This window comes from Humulus lupulus, chromosome 6, assembly GCF_963169125.1.
Source record: "Humulus lupulus chromosome 6, drHumLupu1.1, whole genome shotgun sequence".
Classification (NCBI taxonomy): domain Eukaryota; kingdom Viridiplantae; phylum Streptophyta; class Magnoliopsida; order Rosales; family Cannabaceae; genus Humulus; species Humulus lupulus.
The window spans coordinates 218823412-218845971 of NC_084798.1; the positions used below are offsets into that span (position 1 = coordinate 218823412).

General features: G+C 29.2%; 1 protein-coding gene across 1 annotated transcript; it reads right to left on the reverse strand.

Annotated features, from left to right (window-relative positions):
• Positions 1–815: 815 nt before the first annotated feature.
• LOC133783389 (kinesin-like protein KIN-14F) lies at positions 816–8085 on the reverse strand. The gene is made up of 17 exons (XM_062223003.1): positions 7608–8085; positions 5871–6034; positions 5650–5793; positions 5141–5500; positions 4959–5027; positions 4623–4847; positions 4416–4497; positions 4239–4334; positions 3972–4151; positions 3787–3893; positions 3515–3695; positions 3246–3408; positions 2887–3140; positions 2500–2663; positions 2222–2419; positions 1334–2133; positions 816–1236 (listed from the first exon to the last, which is right to left on the reverse strand). The coding sequence occupies exons 1-17, from the start codon at positions 7765–7767 to the stop codon at positions 1098–1100; spliced, it is 3486 nt and encodes a 1161-aa protein (XP_062078987.1). The 5' UTR covers positions 7768–8085; the 3' UTR covers positions 816–1097.
• Positions 8086–22560: the final 14475 nt, after the last annotated feature.

A 22560-nucleotide genomic window follows, 5' to 3' on the forward strand; every position in this document is an offset into this window, starting at 1 on the left:
ACCAACTGTTGGGATTTAATGTACAAAACAATAGATTGTACAATTTAAATTATTTTTTGACTTGGTCATTATAACAAACCAAAAAGGCTTAAACACAAGCCAATTATACTTTTTTTATTTTTGTAAAACTAAATCTCCATACTAATAAAGAAATAGTTCCCATTATACATAATTGAGCCAGAAAATTTGATCAAACAACAGCCAATTTCTATTAAAGGTGATAATAATAAGTTATTTTTAATTCAAATAAATAATTAATATCTTAATTAGATGGGTTTATACTTTTTTAGACCCTGTATTTTGTCTTATTACCTGTTTAGACCTTGTGTTTTGACAAATGACTTTTTGGATTCTATGTTTTCTAAAATAGTTCAAATAGACCCCTAAACCCGATTTTGATCAAAGTTTTTTAACTAAAATGACAAATAACTCATCAAACTAACAACTTAGAATAAAAATATAATCATTCTGCCTAATAACTGTGTTATTATACTCAGTTTTTTGTTCATCAAAATCAGGTTTAGGGGCATATTTGAACCATTTTATAAAATACAGATTTCAAAACATAATTTGTCAAAACACAAATAATGAATCAAAACAAATAGTCTAAAAAGGTATAAACCCTAATTAGATTGTGTTTATATTAAGTCTTGAGTTTGTTAAGAGTGACACCTATGCTCATACAAATTTGTATCTTATTAATAGGCATTTGCCATTTAGTTATTATTACTTTATTTAATTTAACCAAAATTAAGTCTAATTTATTAAAAATAATTTATCAATATTATTTAATTTAACCAACAAAACCAACCCCATAAACACAATTACTGTACTTAGTAGTTTTGCTATACAAAAAGAGTGGTACCATACCAGAAAATACATAGATAATTTGGAGTTGCTTTTACAGTGAAAATTGTCCTATATATATTTATGTATAACATGAAAATATTAATGAAAAATCACCTCAACAAGACTCTTGATCCGCATGAAAATGTATTCAGCTCATCAGAATAACCAGCATAAAATTCACTATACACAAAGAAACAAAACCAATAAACATCTTCAGTTCATTGTGGTATTTTTCAATAACTTCCTCCTCAAGGCAACATAAAAAACTTTCCGCGAGGCGTAGAGCGGCTCCTTCGAAATTCAGACATGGTACTTATGTTGCTGCTCTCCTTCGGATTACGAGTCGCGCCATATGGTAACTTGTTTTCGACTGCAGGCACTAGTCCTCTGCATAACATTTTAAGAATGAGCATTTGCAAAAATACCAATCTTTATATTCCAACCAAGAAAAAGTACCAATGAGAGAGTACTGTGTTTTCTTTACCTTGGTTCATGATTTTGTAAGTGCCTTGAGAGGTTCTTCCGAGGCTTTTTCATCTCCAAAACACTATGCAGAGGTGAACCAGCATGAAAATGCTCATTTTCTGGCTCAGAAAAGTCACTCTTGTGAGTCTCCTCCTCTATCTTATCGCTGCCACTGATATCCAAGTCAGAAAACAAAGCTGTCACAGCCTCAGGCTTATGAAATCTGGTTGGGATTAGCTGCTGATGATGCTGCTTTGCCTTGGCAGTCTTAACCTCAGGCTTGCTTTTTCTAATCCCACCTTGCCTAATGTTGAGAGCTTGTTTGTATTGCTCATGATCTTCATGTTCTTGTTGTACTTTCTTGGAACTCAACTTCTGGAAGGAGTACAAAGCTTCAGAAATGTAATCTTGTCTTGTTGTGTCTGGTGAACTTTGGTATGTTCTTGAGTAGCTATCAAATGATGAGATATTTGTTGGTGTTGTCAAAAGCGACTTGTTAACCGGTACTCTTGAGTTGTTATCATTTGATTGAATCACTGGTGCCATTGTTGCAGGAGACTTGTTAACAGGAACTCTAGCTGGAAATGGTACTCTTGCAATTGGTTGGTTTTCGATTGTGTCTGGCTTAACTCGGCTTCTGATAACTGATCCTCTTTCTGTAGATATGGATCTTCTAACAGGAGGAGATGGTGATCTTTGCTTTCCAATGCTTGTTACTCTTTCTTCACCTAAGTATGTCATCTTTGTTACACTCTCCTTTTCTGTGAATCCGAGTGGGAACCTTGATCGCCTTTGCTTACCCGAAGAACAACTTCTAGCCTGAGAGTTAAAGTTGCCTAAAAGCTAAATAGAAAGTTCAATATTCCAATAAGATTCAACATGAAAATGGTTCTATTATAGCACTTACCTCAGAAATCTTAGTGTCATCAAAGGGTCTCTGAGAGCTTTCAGGCTTCACATTAGTATTGTTGAGGCCATATCTAGGAAGACGAAAAGGTGAAACGGTTCTTGCTTTTTGGGATTCTATGACGGTTTTCATAGTCCCGGCTTTGTACTGTTCTAGCTCAGCTTCCTTTCTCTCCAATGCTTGTTTAAGGCTTGATACCTGTATGAATACATATTTAGTCAATGATTTCTTACTAGAAAAACAAGAATTTAGGAAGAGAATGCCATTAAGAAGTGAACCTCATCTTTCAATTCTTTGATTTCGCCAGTTTCTTTGTTCGATTTAGCTGCTCCAAGTTCTATACAAGCAACCCTCTCAGCAAACTTAAGTGTACTAATTGTTTCCCCAAGAGCATTAACTTCAGGATTTATGTGTACAAACATCAATGTCTTTGCATGCCCACCTAGCAATAACAACAATGTTATTAGGAAAAAAAAGCAAGATTGTAATAAATATAAGAGAAAAAGAAAGTTGGAGAGTTATGCTATCAGAACCCAATAGCTCAAACAAATAGTTTGCCAAAAAAACCACAAGAATCTGATTCAAAATATGTCGTGTTAACTCCATTAATTTCCAATTGGTTTTGAATTGGAACCTCGTCGAAATTAATAGATTCTATATATTACCTAGAGAGTCTTGAAGCACTTGAGTAAGCTTGCTGTTTCTATAAGGGATATGTGTACTCTTTTGTGCAAGGGCAGAAATAACATCTCCAAGTGCAGAAAGTGATCTGTTTATGTATTGAGCTTCCTTTAGTCTCTCACCAACTGCCTCAGACTTATCCACTCTCTCACTCCCAGCCAGATCCACAAGATGGAGGCAACCCCTTAGAATGGAACCAGAAACCAACTCTTTTCCTTGGACATGAACTGTTAAAATACTTTTTTTTTTACACAATAGAAAAATCCAAATATCAAACTAGTTAGAATACTTTTGACACAATAGAAAAACATCAAAATAGTTAGAATGAAGAAACTCTCTCCACCTATGAGAACGGCTGCTCCTCTCGTTTAGAGCAGTGGCGCCAACTGCACGATTCCTTTGGCCAATTCTCATTAGATCAAGAACATCTTGAGTACAAGTGACTGGAACTAAACAAGCATCTGGTACATTAAGGCCATTCAACTGAGAGTTGTTTCTTATATCTAATGTTCTGAGTTATTAAGGAAATAACAAAAGGTGTTGAAAAATAAGTCATTATGACAAAAAATGAAAAAGAAAAAATCATAAGAGAAAGTAATATCATCAAAGGATATCTTCTGTTGGAGCCATCAATGACTAGTAAGTCTCTCACTTGTTCATTGTATATCTCTATCATTTGAACAGCAACTTCATATCTTACAAATTGCAATCTTTCCTTTGAGATTTCGAACAAGTCTTGTAGCGCTCGGTAGTTGACTCCCCATGTTTTATCGGTTGTTAAATCAGGACCGCTCTGTCATACATTGCAGATAACTAGTCAAGTTTGCAAGCATCATATCATAAACTGGTTATGACTTATTATAACAAGTCTAGGCTAGCATTACCATTGTGTAAGTCTTGCCCGAACCGGTCTGTCCATAAGCAAAGATGCAGACATTGTAACCATCTAAGACAGACCTCACTAGTGGTTGAGTGTCGACATATATTTGCTCTGCATAATAGTATAATAATAGATATGTCATCAAAATTTGATATGAAAATTCATAAGAAGAAATCAAGTGATGCATACCTTGTGTCACATTTGTTCCAAAGACTTTGTTAAATGTAAATATTCTTCTTGAATCTTTGCCTTGCTTTAGTGGATTGACAATCATGATGTTTCCATTTTCTCCAATATAATCAACCGTAGTCTGCACGCTTGATTGCCCCGGTAAGAAAGGCCTTACTCTACAATACACTCTAATCGTTCCTGTGGAAAATAGAATTATGAATCAAACTCAAATCTACACTAAGAAAAATATTGAAGATAATAGAGCTCAAGAAGAAAAAAAATCACCTTTAAGGTCTTGAACTTGATTGTACAGATGACGATTTTCTTCAAGTACTTTTTGGTATGAATTAGAGGCCAATTCAAGGTGTTTAACATGATACACTAAAAAAAATTGAAGTTATAAGTGTTACATTCCTTGTAAAAAGATAATGTTAGTTACATAAAAAATAAATTTATTCTTACCAAGCCTTCTAAGGTCATCTTCCCATTGTGAATGTATATGATTGATTTCAACTTTTGTCTCTTGGAAAGATGATTTTAGCTCCTAAAATAGACGATATGGAGATGAACCATTACAAAATTATAACATCTGATATGACAGTTTCATATATTGAAGTTGGCATGTAATGTTATGTAAAATGCTCCACAAAAAAATTGCATAATCATTACCAGAAGCTGTTTTTGACTCATGTTGATCGCCTCATCGTGATCAGACGAGTGGCTGACTATATGTTGAACAATCTCACGCTTTCCGCCACAGATACAGAATGTGGACAAATCATTTGAAACCAAACTAGTTCTTTGGCTGAGATATCGCGAAATGGTTTCTAAAAATTCAGATGTAGAGCAATTACCAAGTTCATCCTTCAATATTTTCTTCAAAAATAATCCAAGCTGTGGAATAAGAACATCAAAGAGAAAATCATGAAGTACTTGCAATGAAGTTTCTTTAATGAATCAATGTACATTTGCATTGTAACTCAGAAGAGAAAATGTTATGATTACCTGAGTTCCTTGAGAGACAAGTAATGTTGAGAAATCCTTGACTACCTTACTGAGCAAAGTGTCTATAACCTGAAAAATTCCAACCAAATATATCAAAGTTAGAGGCTAAAACTGAAACCTTGAGCTTAACAACAAATTGGCTTACATTAACATGATCAAATTAAGGTAAGAGTCTTACCTACCATTGCATTAAAAGGCAATTCTTCTAATCCATTACTCTCTTGAAGATAAGCTTGCAGAAGTCCAAGTCCAAAACGGTCAAAAAGGAAAGTCAAAACATTGGCAATTCTTGATTCCTCAACAGAGACCTCATTGGAAAGATGGATGAATTCTAGCAGCTGTTCAAATTGCGAGGATTCGGATTCATCCAATGAGTCATCTGTGCTCTCACTGCCAATCAAGGAAGATGGAGATTCCTTTGGACATGATGTGATCCTTACTGTCCCTCCATACCTCCACACTCCAATTCCACCAGCTTGCTTCCATTCATAATACCCTTTTAGGCAGAGAATGCAGTCCACAACTTTACTCGACGATCCTCCCTAGAAATTTACAAGTTTCTCAGGTTCATGAGCAAGAAAATACACTGCATACTCACTGAGTGGGAGAGAATTTGTGAACAGAAATGATGAGCCATAACATGTCTCATGATGGTTGATTAGTAGTAAGTTAAGAAGGAATGATGTTTCACCTTTTCCAAATCAGATGCTTCGAAAGTCAAGAGCTTCATGTTCTTAACAGCCTCAACAAAGTTCCTCATGTTCTCAAAGTACTGAATTGCAGATTGTGCTGCTGCTTCTGCTGACTGTATTGGTATTATTGGATTCTCCACCACCTTTCAAAAGTTGTAAATGAGCAACAAACAAAGGAAAAAATAAAAGAGAAACCAATATCATAAGTGAAACGGCTAACCTTTAGAACAGCACCAGGGTTGACTTTGTTGAGGACATTGCAGAGAATGAGGCCATTGCGGAGTGAGAGGCAGAACTCTTCTTCTGATGGCTCTTTGGAGAGTGTTTCCGAGGCACCATAGTCCATCTGACGAAGCCATTGTGCTGCTTGGTACCTCCTTGAAGCTGAAAACAAAGTTCACATACAGTTTTCAGTTACTATAAAAATACACACCAAAAAAGGACATAATGATTGAAATTGTGTACTCAAAGCTTTCCCAGTACTTAACACTGTCTTGCATAGAGGAGGTAAAAGTAAACCTTCAAAGACACTGATTATAAATAGTTCTCTAGCATATGAAATCGGTTGAAAACTCTACACCTAAAGATGCTGACTTCTAGCCTTCTAGTACTCGTTTAGCAAGCCAAATTGTATTATTCAAACTCATTGGTAGAAGAAAGAGTATCATAGCAAATACCATTTAACCTTAAATAGATAACTATCAACTCTATTAAGATGAAAGTATGAGAACTCAGCCCTGCTTTATCGAGGTGAGCATTACATAACTATCATTATTAGCTTTCTTCATTTAATATAAAACTGTATTTTAATACATGATTTTTTTTGCTCATTCTACTTCTTCATGAACTGAAGTTTAACGAAATTATACGCCATAGAAGAATTCTACTATCATTTCAACTGGTTCCTAATTAATCTGAATTAGAAATTTAGTACTATAGTTCTGAGAGATGGAAATTAAGAGCTAGAGAGACTAAAACCAAAATTCAGGAACAAGGGAAAACTGAGCAAAACTGGGGAATGCAATCTTCAATCTGAGAATCAAGTACACCTTGCTAATTTTTACTTTCTCACCATAAAATGTTATGATTCAATTGTTGAATTATATCCATTTCAACTTTTGAAGTGGCATTAAATCATCAAAAACTAGAAAATAGCCTTAAAACCCCACTAATGTCTGAGACACCCAAAGGACTAAATCTAAACTTTTCCAGCCACATGTAAGTGGGACAAAAGGAATGTTTCTAAGCCAATGCAGCAGCAATGTCTCAAAATGGGCCATTTCACATCTCTTAAATGTCTAATAATTTGCATTCTGGGTAGCTCAAACAAGCTATTATTTATTACATGTTTTCAGCTGTCAAACCATGCCTTATGTCAAACTCTCTTAAAAAGAGGTTTATAACTTTCCATTTTGTTTGGTGGGGGAAAACACTTTCATAATTGTCTTTTATTGAATATCAATATATATACACTTATACCATTAATAGTTTTACATATATAAATTTTTTGGCTGCATGAAATAAAAAGATTCAGGTTCTCAAATGGTAGACATAATCATAACCATCTAAGCCTAAAAAATGTATTTATAACCCACCACAAAAAGAAAAAGAAAAAGAAAAAAAGGAATACTAATAGAGGTAGGTCTAACCACATTGTTACATGTTTCCTTTGCAATAAACTACAATTTTTGTTTATTTTAACAATATAAATTAGATGGGGTCAATCTGGACCCACCACTACCAACATTTAAGAGGTCTACATAATCATAAAAAGAGAAAATCAAGACTAGTATATTGGCAAAAATTCAAAACAGCATACTTCTTAATCATGACAATAGCCTAAACAGTTCTCTCGAAGATACCAAATAACATTAATAATAAAAAACAAAAGTTTGAATTGTAATATTACTTGAAAAAAGAAAAAGAGAGAGTCATATGGAGAAGTGTTTGTTGGTACCTGCTTCTTCTGCTTTTCTTTGAGCCAATTCATAGTCATTGATGATCTCCTCAGTGTATGCATATGAGGTGTCATTGTTAGAGATTGGACCCTTTAGCCCTCTCAAGTTTTTACATGGAGAAGTGAAGAGTGAACTTGAGTTACTACTCTCTTGTGGCATTATTGTCAATTCTTCTTCTTCTTCTTCTTCTTCACTCTACCAAAAAAATATGGCATTTTAGAAAAAACAAACAAAAACCCAACAAAATCCACTAAGAACCAAAGTCAAGGAAATAAAAAAGAAAGAAAATTTATCAAAGCTTGACACTGCTACAAATGTTTGGAGCCAAAGAGCTTAAACTAAAAACAAAACAAAAAAAAACTCATAAAGCTTAGAGTTGCTTTCTTTAGTGCAATTTGGCTCTTTTCTTCTTCTTCTTCTTTATCAAAATTCAAAGAAATTAAGAAGAAAGAAAATGTAGCAAGATTGATGGGAAAGTGAAAGTGAAAGAAAACACTACAATTGTTTGGAGCCAAAGAGCTAAAACTAAGAAGAAAGAAAGAAAGAAAGAAAGACTCATGAAGCTTTATGAGTTTACCTTTGAAGGGTTTTGATGTAAACTTTAGATCTGATCTGCCAAAATGGAAGAAGAAGAAGAAGAAGAAGAAGGTGATGAAGTAAGATTCTTGTGAAGTTTATGAATGAGCATTCAAAAGCTAGTGAAAACTCAATAAATGCACCATGGAGAAAGAGTATGAGAGAGAGTTAAATATTCTAAGAAACTTGAAATGGCAACCTTGGTTTTTTTTTTTTTTCTTTCTCAAAGACTAGAAATAAGTATGCAAAAAAAGCCAAAGCCAAGTGTCACACTCACATGTTTTGAGTAAATAGAAAGAATGGTAGACAGTACTATGGTTTGGTTTGGCTATTATGTTATGGTATTGAAAATGTGCTTTGACTTAGAATTCTCTATCCCCTCCAAGTGGTTAGGCATGGAAGACCAATAATGTCATGACACGTGGAGGAGTCTTTTGTGGGACCCTTTTTGTTTGAGTGGCAGGATCAGGCATGCCCATCCATGCTTTTGAAAAAAGATTTGATCTTTAGACTGCACGGTTGACCCCCACCCCCCAACCCCTATTCAAATTTTTTATGGCCGTTGATGGGCTTTGTCTCATCAAGATTGTGATAAATTTGGTCCGTCCATTTGGTTACTTGATTGATTGACTTTCCCATTGGCTAATGTATCACTTAACTATACTGATCAAACTAGTTTTGTTTTGCTAATCAATACCCTTTTGTTAGAGTAATATTCTCATCTTGGACACAATATTTTTATTTTTAGAAAGATTTTTTTTAGGCTCTCATGGAAAAATAACATATTTTTTAAAGTCATTTTGCACTCTAGTTTAGTTTTAATTATTTTTTGCAAAATGATCTCTCATAATTTAGACAGTTAGTTGAAGATTTTAGGCAGCTGGTCGAAAAATTTAGACAAGTGATCGAAAATTTAGAGAGCTAGTCGAAAATTTAGACAGCTGGTCAAAAATTTTAGATAGTTGGTCGAAAAATTTAGACAGATGTCATTTTGCAAAAAATTATCAAAAGTAAGCCAGAATACAAAAATATTTAAAAAAAAAAAGATTATTTACACATATTTCTCTTTTTTATATTATTATTATTATTGAAAGAGTTTTAGAAAGATTTTACTAAGCTATATAACATATCTCTCTCTTTTTTTTTAATCAAATATATATTTCATGTATAAGTAATATTTGGTGAAGAAGAAGATTCTCATGAGAAAACTAAAGTACCTTTAGTGTCCCCATCAATTAAATATTTGTCAATCAACTTATTCTTATTATTTTTATTTGGTGGGGGCAGCATAGCATAAGCTTACTATATAATCTCAATGAAACACACAACATAACATGTAAAATGACCATTTTACCCTTATTTAGAAGAAGAAGAAAGTAAGGTGCTTTCAATATATCTAGTAGTGGTGGTTGGTTTTTCACACTCTTCATGAAATAAAGGCAAAAAAAAAAAAAGCAAAGTATACGTTATGGGATTCTTTTTATTTATTTTTTATTTTTTGAAATAAACAAGAGGCAAAGGAGTAAGAAAAAGAAGACCAAAGAGGACAAGTTTTCAAACGTTGGATCCCCAAAATTCAAATGATTACAAAGATGAAACCTTTTTTTCCATGCTCTTTTTTTATACATTCTGTAACCCATTTAATAGACCACTTAATGGAAGTTTTTTACTTTGTTTATTAGCTTTAATTTTGTTTTCTTTTGATTAGTTAAAAAAGCAATGAGGGGAAGGAGAAGACTTCATTTACAAGCATGTTAATGGGGTCAATAATCAAAGTTTTCATTTTACCATTTGACAGACTCTCTCTTTTTTTTTTCTTTCTTTTCTTTTTTCCAAGTTATTTTTGTCAAAAAAGATCTAAATAATAGTGCTAGTGTGGTAACACATATTGGTTGAGGTTGAGGGGCCTCAATTGCATATTTTTGGCGACATTTATGGAGCACTCAAAGGCACTTGATGCTGCACATCATAAGCAAGCACACACCAGTACTAAGTGCCATTCTCATTATGCTATGCTCATGCCCTACTTTAAATAAAGACAAATACTTTACAAACATGTTGTATATATGGCACAAAATGAAGTATTGTCCAATTGTGAAACAACAGTCATATTGTTCATAATTGTGATTATTGATTTTGATTGTGATGTGAGAGAGCTGCATGAGGATTTAAACATGTTGATGTAATAATCAAGTATGATTCCGAGCATAGATAGGTCAGGCCTGTGTCTAGTTCTCTCATTTAAAATTGCCTCAAAATTTAAAAAAAAAATACTATTTTATATATATTTTATAAATATCATTTTTTTCATTAGACGTCTTAAAATTTAGGTCGCAAGTCACACCCGTGGCAAAGGGTCAGGCCCCAAGACCTTCCCATGGCAATAGAGCCACGACACAATCTCATAGCTCCTGATTGCGTGCGACACATGCATATCTAATTCGTGCTGCCACCGCGCACGGTGGAGCTCCGTCGAGTACTCCTCCATCCTCTTTGCTTTATTTAAAAAAACGTTACAATATAAATGGTCTTGCATACTGTCTAGTATGGCAGATATTCTTCTCTATTTTTCTCAAATATACTTTGTTTTATTATATATATTTAGATCGTGTATCACCCTAAATAACGGTTAGTAATTGGTCCAAACATAACAACTAGGTCAAGTCGTGATCCGACCCGATTCAATCGCTAGTGGAGCGGATCGAATCTCAACCCGCCCCATTTTTTCCCCGATTATATCGAATCGTGGGTCGCCCCCTCAAATCGGGTCTTCAACCTACCCTGATCTGCTGGATTTTTTAGCCATCCCACCCTAAAATTGTCTATATGTTAAAGAAGTAATAAAATGGTCAATCAATGTTTTACATGAGTCAACCATTCGGCAGTCTCACACTCAAGAGCATATATATATATTTGCTAGATTTCTATGCAATATAACCACTCAACATTATGAGCATATTTTTTGTCCCTTTGAGGAATCCATGGTACATTGTTGATCACTAATACTTATGCCTTTGGATAAAAGGAGTATACAAGTACATATGTACGTGTGTACATATATTACACAAGTTGTAGTAAAAGTGTTCTAAAAAAGAGTTTTGCTAGTGTGAAACATAAACCCTAGAAGTAATTATTGTTGCTTTTTGATGGTGGTTGCATGAGAAAAATGATTGGGGTCCCCTATACATTATTGTGTTCTCTTTTTTTTAGTCAAAAGAGACATTTTTTAGTAAGTTCTTGGCTGGTTGAGGAGTATACTTTTATTAATAATTTTGCAAATATATATATATATATATATATGTTATATAATAGTATTAGATATATATAGAAGACTTATTAATGGTTATTATCCATAATAGATGAGTACTAACAATTATGATAATGTGGCAACATAGTGACTTAGTATAACAAGTCACCAATAGGTAAATATTTTTTTTCTACATTAATTTTGAATTTTTATATATAATGCTTAAATAAGATTTTTTTTAATTATTTAATTTAATAAATATGTGACTGCCATATAATCAGTTAGCTTTTCCAAAAATATAAAAAAAAAATCAAAATTTATTTTTAGAAATATTAATTAACAATTATAAATATGGATCATTAATTTTAATTTAATAGTACAACCTTAAAAATAGTTAATACTACTACATATGGGCACCTATATATATATATATATATATATGTTTGATATATTATTTGTTGTTATTAAATTTTAGATGGGGTCGAACTATTAATTTATTTATAGATTAGATTATATTTTAAGAAATATTACCAAATTTACAAGTGAATTTTTAAAAATAAAAAACTTGAAAGGCTTAATCTCTATTTGACGTTGTGCATATCTGATATATATATTTATATTTGTTTGGTATATATTTGATATCATAACACAGAATTGTAATTTTTAAAATAAAAAAATAAAAACTATATTTTAAATATATATATATATATATCTTTTCCAAATTTCCGAAGTGATGCCATGAGTCCATATCATATTTCAATAATTTTGTTCAGTCGTTTGTTTCTGTGAAAGCAATGGTCCATTTAATGATTTGCTTTGCTTTAATAACATGGGCTGGGTCTGTAGCCTCTGGGCTGGTTTTGATATTGGGCCACCAAAAAACACAGTAGGCCCACTTGATAGAATGTCTACTTGTCTCCCATGAACACTAAAGTGGGTCTTTGCATTGCCAATCTAATTACAAGTAACACATATTCTGATCACTCACCAATCCCAACCCAACAATACTTGGTATTTTTAAGGAATTTTTTCGTAAATACACATTATTTTTGTTTTTATTACATTTTTACCCTTCTTATTTTTTTTCTTAAAAAATACGCACTCAATTTTTCAAAAATACGACTTTCAAAGTTTTATAATTACAGAAATACGATTTTTAAGAAAAACAACTCACTGGACGAACTAAACATCAGAAGAAAAAAAACAACTTGAAAACAATACAAAAAAAAAGACAAAACTGCAAAAATATAAAAATTTTACTTAAAACCGTAAAATTGAAAAAGAAAATGTTTAACCGTAAAAATGTAATTTTTTAGCGAAAATTAATATTTTATGTAAAATCTCTATTTTTAAAGGTAACGACAATATGATCTGAATTGCCTAATCTAAGTAGTTAAACTATTAATTACAAGCAATTTTACAATATTATAGTGCTCAACACACATTAATAGGAGTGAGTCTCACATCATTAAAGTATATTATATGAGACCTATATTTGTGAGACTCTTAATACAAAATTATTATCATATAAGCTCTTTCCTTGTGGTGCCCTTTAGTATTTCCCTATTATATTTTTTCTCATTACTTTGAAGAGAACTTAAAATCGTGTAATATAAGAACTTCACCAAATGAATGCATTCCTTCATTTCATTTCATGTAATTTGTCTTGGAACATACAAGAATCAAAAGAAAGGGCAAAAGTAGTGAAAGTCAGGGTTTTAATCATAATTAATGGGGTTTCCAACCAACGAAAAACACTAGCTATATTTAGAAATTAAAATACATTTGAAAAATGAAAAGTTTACAATATTATATTTTCAAAATAAATACACGTTTTTCATCAGGTAACCCTTTCAAAAAAATTTAAAAATTAAATTTTTTTTTTTGAAATATTAATCAACAACTATATATGGATCATTGATCTTATTCCAACAGTTAACATTAAAGTAACCATCCATGGTGAGTAACCATTAAGAGTGCACACATATATATATGGAAGATTTCTCAATGGTTACTACCCATGAATGAGTACTAACAATTATTATGATGTAGCAACATAGTGACTTGTTATAACAAGTCACCAACAGGTAAATATTTTTTTTCTACATTAATTTCGAATTTAGTATTTTTTTTGTCATAATTAATGTTGTTTCCAACCAATGAAAGACACAATCAATATTTTAAAATTGACATGCATTTGAAAAATGAAAAATTTACAATATTAAATTTTCATAATAAATACACGTTTTTCATCAGGTAACCCTTTCAAAAAATTGAAAAAATCAAAATTTATTTTTAGAAATATTAATTAATAACTATAAATATGGATCATTGATCTTAATCAAATGATTAATATTAAAGTAATCATTCATGGGTAGTAACCATTAAAATTGCACCCATATATATATATATATATTTATATAGTATATAGATATATATTAGTTAGGTAGACAAGAATGACATTACAACTAATACCCCACCAGCCAGGGTAGCTGCAAAATCCCTTCTTCCTCTAATCTTATTTTCATTCAAACAAATGTCCTACACAAAGGGCCCTTTATCCTTTATATCTTTTGGGGGGCCCTTTTATCTGTTTTGTTGACATTATTTTCAAATACATTTGTGACAATTTACACACTAATAATCTAGTACATTCTTGATATATATATATATATATATATATATATATATATAATAACCACAACCCAAAATAGAGTCATCCATGTTTGTCCCATGACTTATCTTGCCCTAAAATAAGCAAGCTAGCTACCTGCATAGAGTATTATTATTATTATTATATAGTGTCCAACACAATTTGATGCCACACACGTATAAATGAAATTTAATTTTGAATCTCACATATTCTTATTTAATTGAATATTATTGTATGTCACATCAAATAGTATCGAGTACCATTAGTGTAAATGCTGCCCTATAATAATATTCAACTACACAACTTATATAACATAAGTTAAAATTGCATTTGGGAACTGTTAGAGAATAGAATCCCACATGGAAAGTATGTGGGATCATCATACCATTTATAAGAGCATGAGTTACTCCACTCATCACCAATTAGTTTTGAGATGGAACCTCATGCTTCTTACTATGCATCATTTTCCACATCCTAACAGGAACAAAAAGTGAATTTTTTGGTTGAGATATATTTCTTGTTAGTTTATTTTAGTTGTTTATGGGTTATTTGTTAATTCTATAATTTTATTAAAAGTAAGAATTTTGAGAAGTAATTTGTTAAAAGTTTTAAAGAAACTAATTGATAAATTTATAATTGGATTAGGAAATAAAATATAATAGATAATGAATAGTGGTACTTAAGATGGGAAGAAAGGTCTGAATAAAAATGAAATTGGGCAAATGACTTGGTTTATTTAGATTAAATTAGTTCATGATATGCTCTGACAGTATTTTTTTTTTCTCGATTTGACTTTTCAAACTTCTTGCATTTTTTTACATTATTAATATTTCATCACGAAAAAAACCACTCATTCTATAATCTCTGGCCGAAAAAAGAAACAAAATTATAATGTGACACTTGCGTAAACTGTTAATATTTCTCCCCAACTATTGACCTTTTTTACTTTTTTATTTTGAATAACTTTAAACTTGTGTCACGTCATAATTCTGTTCACTTTTTTGATAAAGCAAAACAAAAGTTTGTGTTTCTAATATTTGAAAATTTTCAAGATATTTACAATGCTAAACTATTAAAAAAAAAAAAAAAATAAAGGTAAGAAGAATCAATACTATACTTTTTATGGCAAAACATCGGGCGGGTTGGTCAGGTTCGGGTTAGGCGGGTTTGTGTTTGTCGGGTCTCAGGTGGAAAAAATTAGTACCGAACCCACCTGAAATGATATCAGATTAGATCAGGTTCGGATCGGGTTGGGTGGGGGAAGCTTGGGTTCAGGTGGGGAAGAAGTGTAACTGAACCCGACCGAAATAGGCTCGGGTGGGGTCGGGTTCGGGTGGGCCCAAGCCTTTTGTCAGAGTCGTGCCTGTGTGTTCGTGACCACTGCCTGCCCGAAACCTTTGCCTTACTGCCGTTGACAAAGAGCTGTCAGAACTGAGAGAGGGAGAAGGGGCGGTAGTGGGTTCTCAGAGAAGAGCAGAAGTGAGAGAGCGAGAAGGGGTGGTGCCGGTGGTGGACTGGTGGGGAGTAGGGACTAGGGAGGGAGTCGGTCGGGTCACGTGGGTGAGCGGTGGGGTGCAACTGGGTGGTGGTGACGCCGTGAGGGAGAGAAGAAGGAAGGGAAGAGAAAGAGAGACAGGAGGAAGAGAGGTTGAAAGGGTTGGGGACTTTTTTAGGGTTTATTTAGTTTAGTATTTTTTTAAACTAAAATAAAATTATAACTAAAAAACTGAAGAAAAAAATAAAAAAGACTCGGGGGGTTCGAGTTACACCCAAACCCGAAGTATTTGAACTACCAAGCCCGAACCCGACTCGGTAGCACCATCGAGTTGAGCCTGACCCAACCTGACCATTTGGGTTCCGTCGTTTTTTTTGGTTTTTCGGGTGCGGGTTTTCGGGTTCACATGTGCACCCCTGATACTCTTTTGAAAATACATGTTATTTGTTTCTAGTTGAATCTAACCTTTGTCTAGCGGTAACGTTGTTTAGTTTTTACAACAGAAATGACCATAATGCATTTTTTTTCACATCTCTCCATACAATTGCCTATTATGCTAAAATTCTCAAATTATCCTTTTAGAATAGTTTAATTATTTCAAACTCTCACACTTAGATTATTTTTTTCAAATTTCTCAAATTCCATATTCTCTCATAGTCTCTTAATATCTTATTCAAATACATATAATTTATTTGTTCACACTTTTAAATATAAATTATTATTGTTCTTCAATTTTTTCCAAAAATTATAATGAAAAACTTGCTATATCAATTAATACTAATAGTTTTAAATATAATGTTAAGAAAGTTTAGAATTTTTTAAAATAAATTCTTGCAAAATAAACTCATTACTTACAATTTCATTTAAATAATTAATGAATAAACTTATTGATTACATTTTTGCAATATAAAAATTTGTATTGTCTCTACAGTATATAGGCTCATAGATATTTTACTATTATTTTATTAAATTATAAACTCGTTGTTTGCAATTTTATTAAAATAAATAGTAAAAACTAAGCTCGTTGTTTACAATTTTGTTGTAAGTAAATAAAAAATTAATTTCTCCACAAGCATAGATACTATGATAATGAAAACACTTGTTTGCAATAATAATAATAATAAAAAAATAATCAAATGATAAAAAAAAACATAAACGTACTTGTTTACGATTTGAAACCAACTAAAATACAAGTTGTAAACTACCTATTTACTCTTTCAATTTAAATATAATGTAAACAATTTGTTTACACTTTTGAATTTTTAAAGAAATCATAAACTACCGATTTTAATTATTGTTTACATTTTAAATTATTTTTTTAAAATATATAAAAGAAATGTTTTGTAATTTTTTTTACCTTAAAATAAATATAAATTTGAAATCTTAATTCAATAAAAATTAATATATTTTTTTATATGGTAAGACTATTTTAGTCCGATATTCTATACTTTTTTTCTAAGTGTGAAGAAATGGTAGTTGGGACATTTTCACCTTTTACAATGAAATACAATACAATACAAACTTGATGACCATATGATATAAAAAAAAAGTTTATGTCTTTTTAGACACTGTGTTTCTAATTACTTGTTTGGACCCTATGTTTTGATAAATTACTTTTTGGACCCTGTATATTTTATAAAATAGTTCAAATAGACTCCTAAACCCGATTTTGATCAAAGTTTTTTGAACTAAAATCACAAATAATTCATCAAACTAACAACTTAGAACAAAAAATACAGTCATTATGCCTAAGAATGTGTTGTTATATTTAATTTTTTGTTTCTCAAAATCAGGTTTATGAGCATATTTGAACTATTTTACAAAATACAGGATCCAAAAAATAATTTGTCAAAACACAAGATCCAAACAAATAATGAGACAAAACACATTTACTAAAAAAAGTATAATCCCAATAAAAAAAATCTATTATTGGAAATGGTATTCTAAAATTAGAATACTAGCCAACCCTACCATTACCACTTTGGCAAGTTCTAGTATATATATATATATATATACATACATAATGATGTACGGACAAACTATAGGTCACTTTCTCTGTCATTTGTCTCCACATGAAAATTAAATCATACTTTTTTAGACAATTAAGTATTTTACTTCTGCAAGGAACATTATCTCTCAATGAATATTATTATAAGATAATACTCTATATATATATATGAATTTAATCAAAAAATTCCAAACCAAAAATTATATAATAATTAATTAATATGTTTCTGTCATGCAGGCATTTTTTCCTCATCACATATTTACTGTAGTCATCATTAATGAGGTGTCAGTGTGTCACTAAATGATTAAAATATTAAGATATTTTAAAAGAAAAAACTAAAATTGTAAAGAAACATTATTTCCATTGTTTAATATTCATGCCCTAACAAAAATAATTGTATATGTATAGAGAAAGATGAAATTTCATTTATTTTTTTTATCATTATTTAAAAAAAATGTGAAGATAATGATTGATATAATAATAAGTATTAAAAAATCAAAATTAAATAAGACCATGAAAAAAATTAATTAATTGGAGTCAAAGTCAACCTAAACTTGACCAAAATAGATAAATTAATATCTTCTCTAAAAATATTATGGTCTCACGCTTTTTTCTAATAAAAAAGAATTCTTGGTTAAAGTGTAAATTTTTGTGTCCAATTATTATTTTATAAAGATTAACACACACATAAAATGATAAAAAACTAAAATAATTATAACCATAAAACACACATTGTACATATTTGAGAATATTATAAAGGTTAGGCCAAGTTCTAAAACCCACAAATTTGTTATCTTTTAGAATCCGAATACAATAAAAAGCCAAAAGAAAAAAGAAAAAAAAAGAGTTAAAAAAGCAAAAGAAAACACCAAATAAGATATGTATGCAAAAGTCTCAATCAATCTCTATCTTGCTAGGGATAAATATCAAATGAAATTGGGGACAAATAATACTTTAAAATTTTATTTTAAATAATGTGGGTAGAGACTTAATGTTATCAATTTATTTCTAATAAAGCTACTTTCTAGGATGATTAAAAAAAAACTTTATTTTTTAATTAAAAAGCTAAAAGAAAAAATCACAAGTTTTAATGGTTGCTTGTATAAGTTTGATAAGGACTTTGAACCAAAATTAATTAGGGTTTATATTTTTTTTAGACTCTGTATTTTGTCTCATTACCTGTTTAGACTCTGTGTTTTGACAAATTATTTTTTAGACCATGAATTTTCTAAAATACTTCAAATAGATCCCTAAACCCGATTTTGATCAAAGTTTTTTGAACTAAAATCACAAATAATGCATCAAACTAACAATTCAGAATAAAAATACAATCATTCTGCTTAAAAAATATGATATTATACTCAATTTTTTGTTTATTAAAATCAGGTTTAGGGGCATATTTGAATTATTTTACAAAATACAGAATCCAAAAAATAATTTGTCAAAACACAGAGTCCAAACAGATAATAAAACAAAGTACATGGTCTAAAAAGATATAAACCCTATTAATTAATATTATTATCCCTAGCTTTCATGGTTTCTTGAGATGATATTGTATTTATGAAAGTTTGCCTTCAATTGTGATTTTTTTTTAAACAAATGAAAATAATAATATATATTGAAAGGTTTGGGAGTCATTAATTTTGTGGATTGTGACATTTCATGTCATGTGATGGAGCCTACCATTTTGCTTACAAATAACCTTTCATGATCTTAATCTATCTCCACAACATCATGAATGTGATTAATGATCTAAAAATATATATTATTATAATTTTACTAATAATAGTCAATATTATTATATTTTTTTTACTTATTACTTTATATAGTGAGAGATTAAAAATATATTAGTGCTAAGTTATACTTCGGTTTTTATTATTAATAATTAGTAATTTAATATAATTATATATATACATATATAAGATGGTATAAAATTTAAATATGTGGAACTTAATATTGAATTGTACCAACAACAGTATGATACTTTAAGTGATGTTAGGCATCGTCGATGTCCTTAAGCAACATTATGATTTTTTTACTAATTATATTAATATGAATCCAAATATTATATATTATTATTATAATATTTAATAATTATATTAATATAAATTTAAATATTATAAAATATCATTACAATAATAATATATAATACATAATCTTATTTTTTATTGAAAAAAATATTATTTATGTTTAAAAAGGTTATTATATTATATATAAATATTTTAAAAAAAATCATAAACAATGTTTTAGTTTAATAATTTTTTATTTAATATATGTTTATCTCATTCTTTTATATAGTATTGTTTATTTATTTGAAATTTATATGATAATTATACAAATTTAATAAAAACAATTAATAAATTCTATAAATAAAATAAAACAAATGTGTATTGCACGTTGTTTGTAGTATCTTAAATGTTTATATATATATATAAAGCTAGTCATAAGGTACTTGATTCCATGATTATTGTAGAAAAAATAAAAATAAAACCCGAGTTTTAATAAAAATTAAGAATTTATTTCTACATTAATTTTATAAATAACTTAATTAATAAATATTTGTTTATTATCTCTTCTATACAATAAGTGTGTAGATAAAGTAAATTATTGATTTTAACGGATTTCTATTTTTTTTAATGTTAATTTTAACGAAATATTATTATATTTAACATAATATTTTTATATTTAACGGTAGTTTATAAACACTTAAACTTAAATAAAATAAAATAAATAATCAAAAAAATTAAAATAAGATATTTTTGAGATATTTTACAATGATAATTACTTAAAAATAATAAACAATTAAACAAATTAAAATAAGATATTTTTCAGATATTTTGTAATGATAATCATTTTTAAATAATAAATAATTAAACAAATTAAAATATGATATATTTGAGATATTTTACAATGATAATTATTTAAAAATAATAAAATCATACGTTTTATAACTTAAATAAAATTTAATTAAATTTAAACTCACTTATTATAATAATATCATATTAAACATATAATATAATCTATTGTGAATTAGCACAAGAAATTACTTTTTTTTTTTAAAACTAGCAAGAAACTTAAATTTAAAATCCACGTATAATATATAATATTATATTAAATATATAATATATAATCTCTTATTGTCACTCACAAATTCAAAAACTAAACCAAATATAAACTTAAACAAAAACAAACAAATTATTTAATTAAAATAGGATATTTATTTTAAAATTTATATAACATTAATATAAATTTAATAAAAATAATCAATAAGTTCTATAAATAAAATTAAACAAACGTGCGTAATGGATCTGCTGATTCTTCATAATAACTTATCTCTTTTAGGCATTTAAATTTGTCATCTCGATTAGCATATTCTAAAAAAAAATTGTAAAAATAATAATTCAATAATTAGAACATGAAAAATTCAAAAGTTTGGTTCTAAAATATTATGCAATTGGTGGTGATTCGAGTAATAATTACAAAGGGCGTGGACTACTATATAATCCACTTGTTCTTGTTATTAATTATTTAAGTTGTAATTATTGATTTAAGCAATAAAAACAACTTTCTCAAAAACCAAAAAAAAAAAAAACTAATTAATAAACATAATTTTCACTTTAAAAAAAAAAACAAAAATCCAATAATGGAGAAAATAAGGTATAATACTCAATCAATGACGTGGCCTACTCACAGCCAGAAATGAAACGATTCTATTTCGTGCTCTTCACGTGTGCTTGCATGGCCATATACCATTAAATCATTAATCCAAATTTTTATTTATTTATTTTTAATGTGATTTTCAATTTTTTTTTCATGATAAATTCTATTAAGTTAAAAATAATAAATAAATAAATAAAAAAATACGATCAAGAACAATTTTTAAATTTTTTTTAGTTCCAAGTGTGAGTGTGTCTAAAAAATCAAAAAGTTTTATTTATTAGAGATATAGACAATTGAAAATAATTTTGGTGTCAAATCAGTGCATGAATTTAATTTGGTGAAAAACCATATATATATATATATATATATATATTTTTTTTTGTGAACTACAACTGTCTTTGTTTGTTGCTATTTGATTAATGGTGATTTTTCACCTAATTAATTAAGATTTCATCATCATATGATAATGAAAATATCTTTAAAAATATTTGATTAAGACAACTAATTACTCAATATGAGACTTTCAGAATTAAAATCATCTCCATCATTAAAAAAAAAAATGAAATTTACTCATTTGGTACCCTGTAATTTTGTAAAGTATCATTTTTGCACCCTCTGTTTTCAATAATGTTCATATGATACTCTATATTTTAAAATCATATATATTTGGTACTTAAATTTGGATTTAATAGATAAAATTTTATCAATATGACCAAATTGTCATCAGTTATATGTAATTAAGTAATTAAATATAAATTTGGAACTCGTATAATTAAGAACATTTTGATTAAATTTGTAAAATTTTATTAATTAAATTTGAGTTTTGGGTATTAAATATGTACGATTTTATAATACAGGGTACCAAATAGTTACCTACTCTAAAAAAAACAAGTTTTGTCAAATAATAATGGAAGATATATGGATTGTACTTTGGAAAATTGCTTCAATTTTATTATCATTATTGGAGAGATTTATACCAACCATTATGGTTAGGAATATGATTTAAAATCACTAATTAATTAAAAATAATATTTATGGTAAAGATATTGAATGTTACTAAATAGAATTCGAGTACAAATTAAACTATAAATGTGGAGTTTTGAAAAAAATTTATGAAATTATAAGTCTTTAGTTGGTGAGCTTTTCATGATAAGAAACTCATGAATTTTTATCTGGCTAAATTGGGTATTTGATGTTTTAGTGAAAAAAGGTGTACACAAAATAGTTACATTTTTTAAATCTTTGAAACATATCCCTTTGTTATAAAATTTCATCATATTGGGACATCTCTTATTAGTAATATTTTGTAGGAT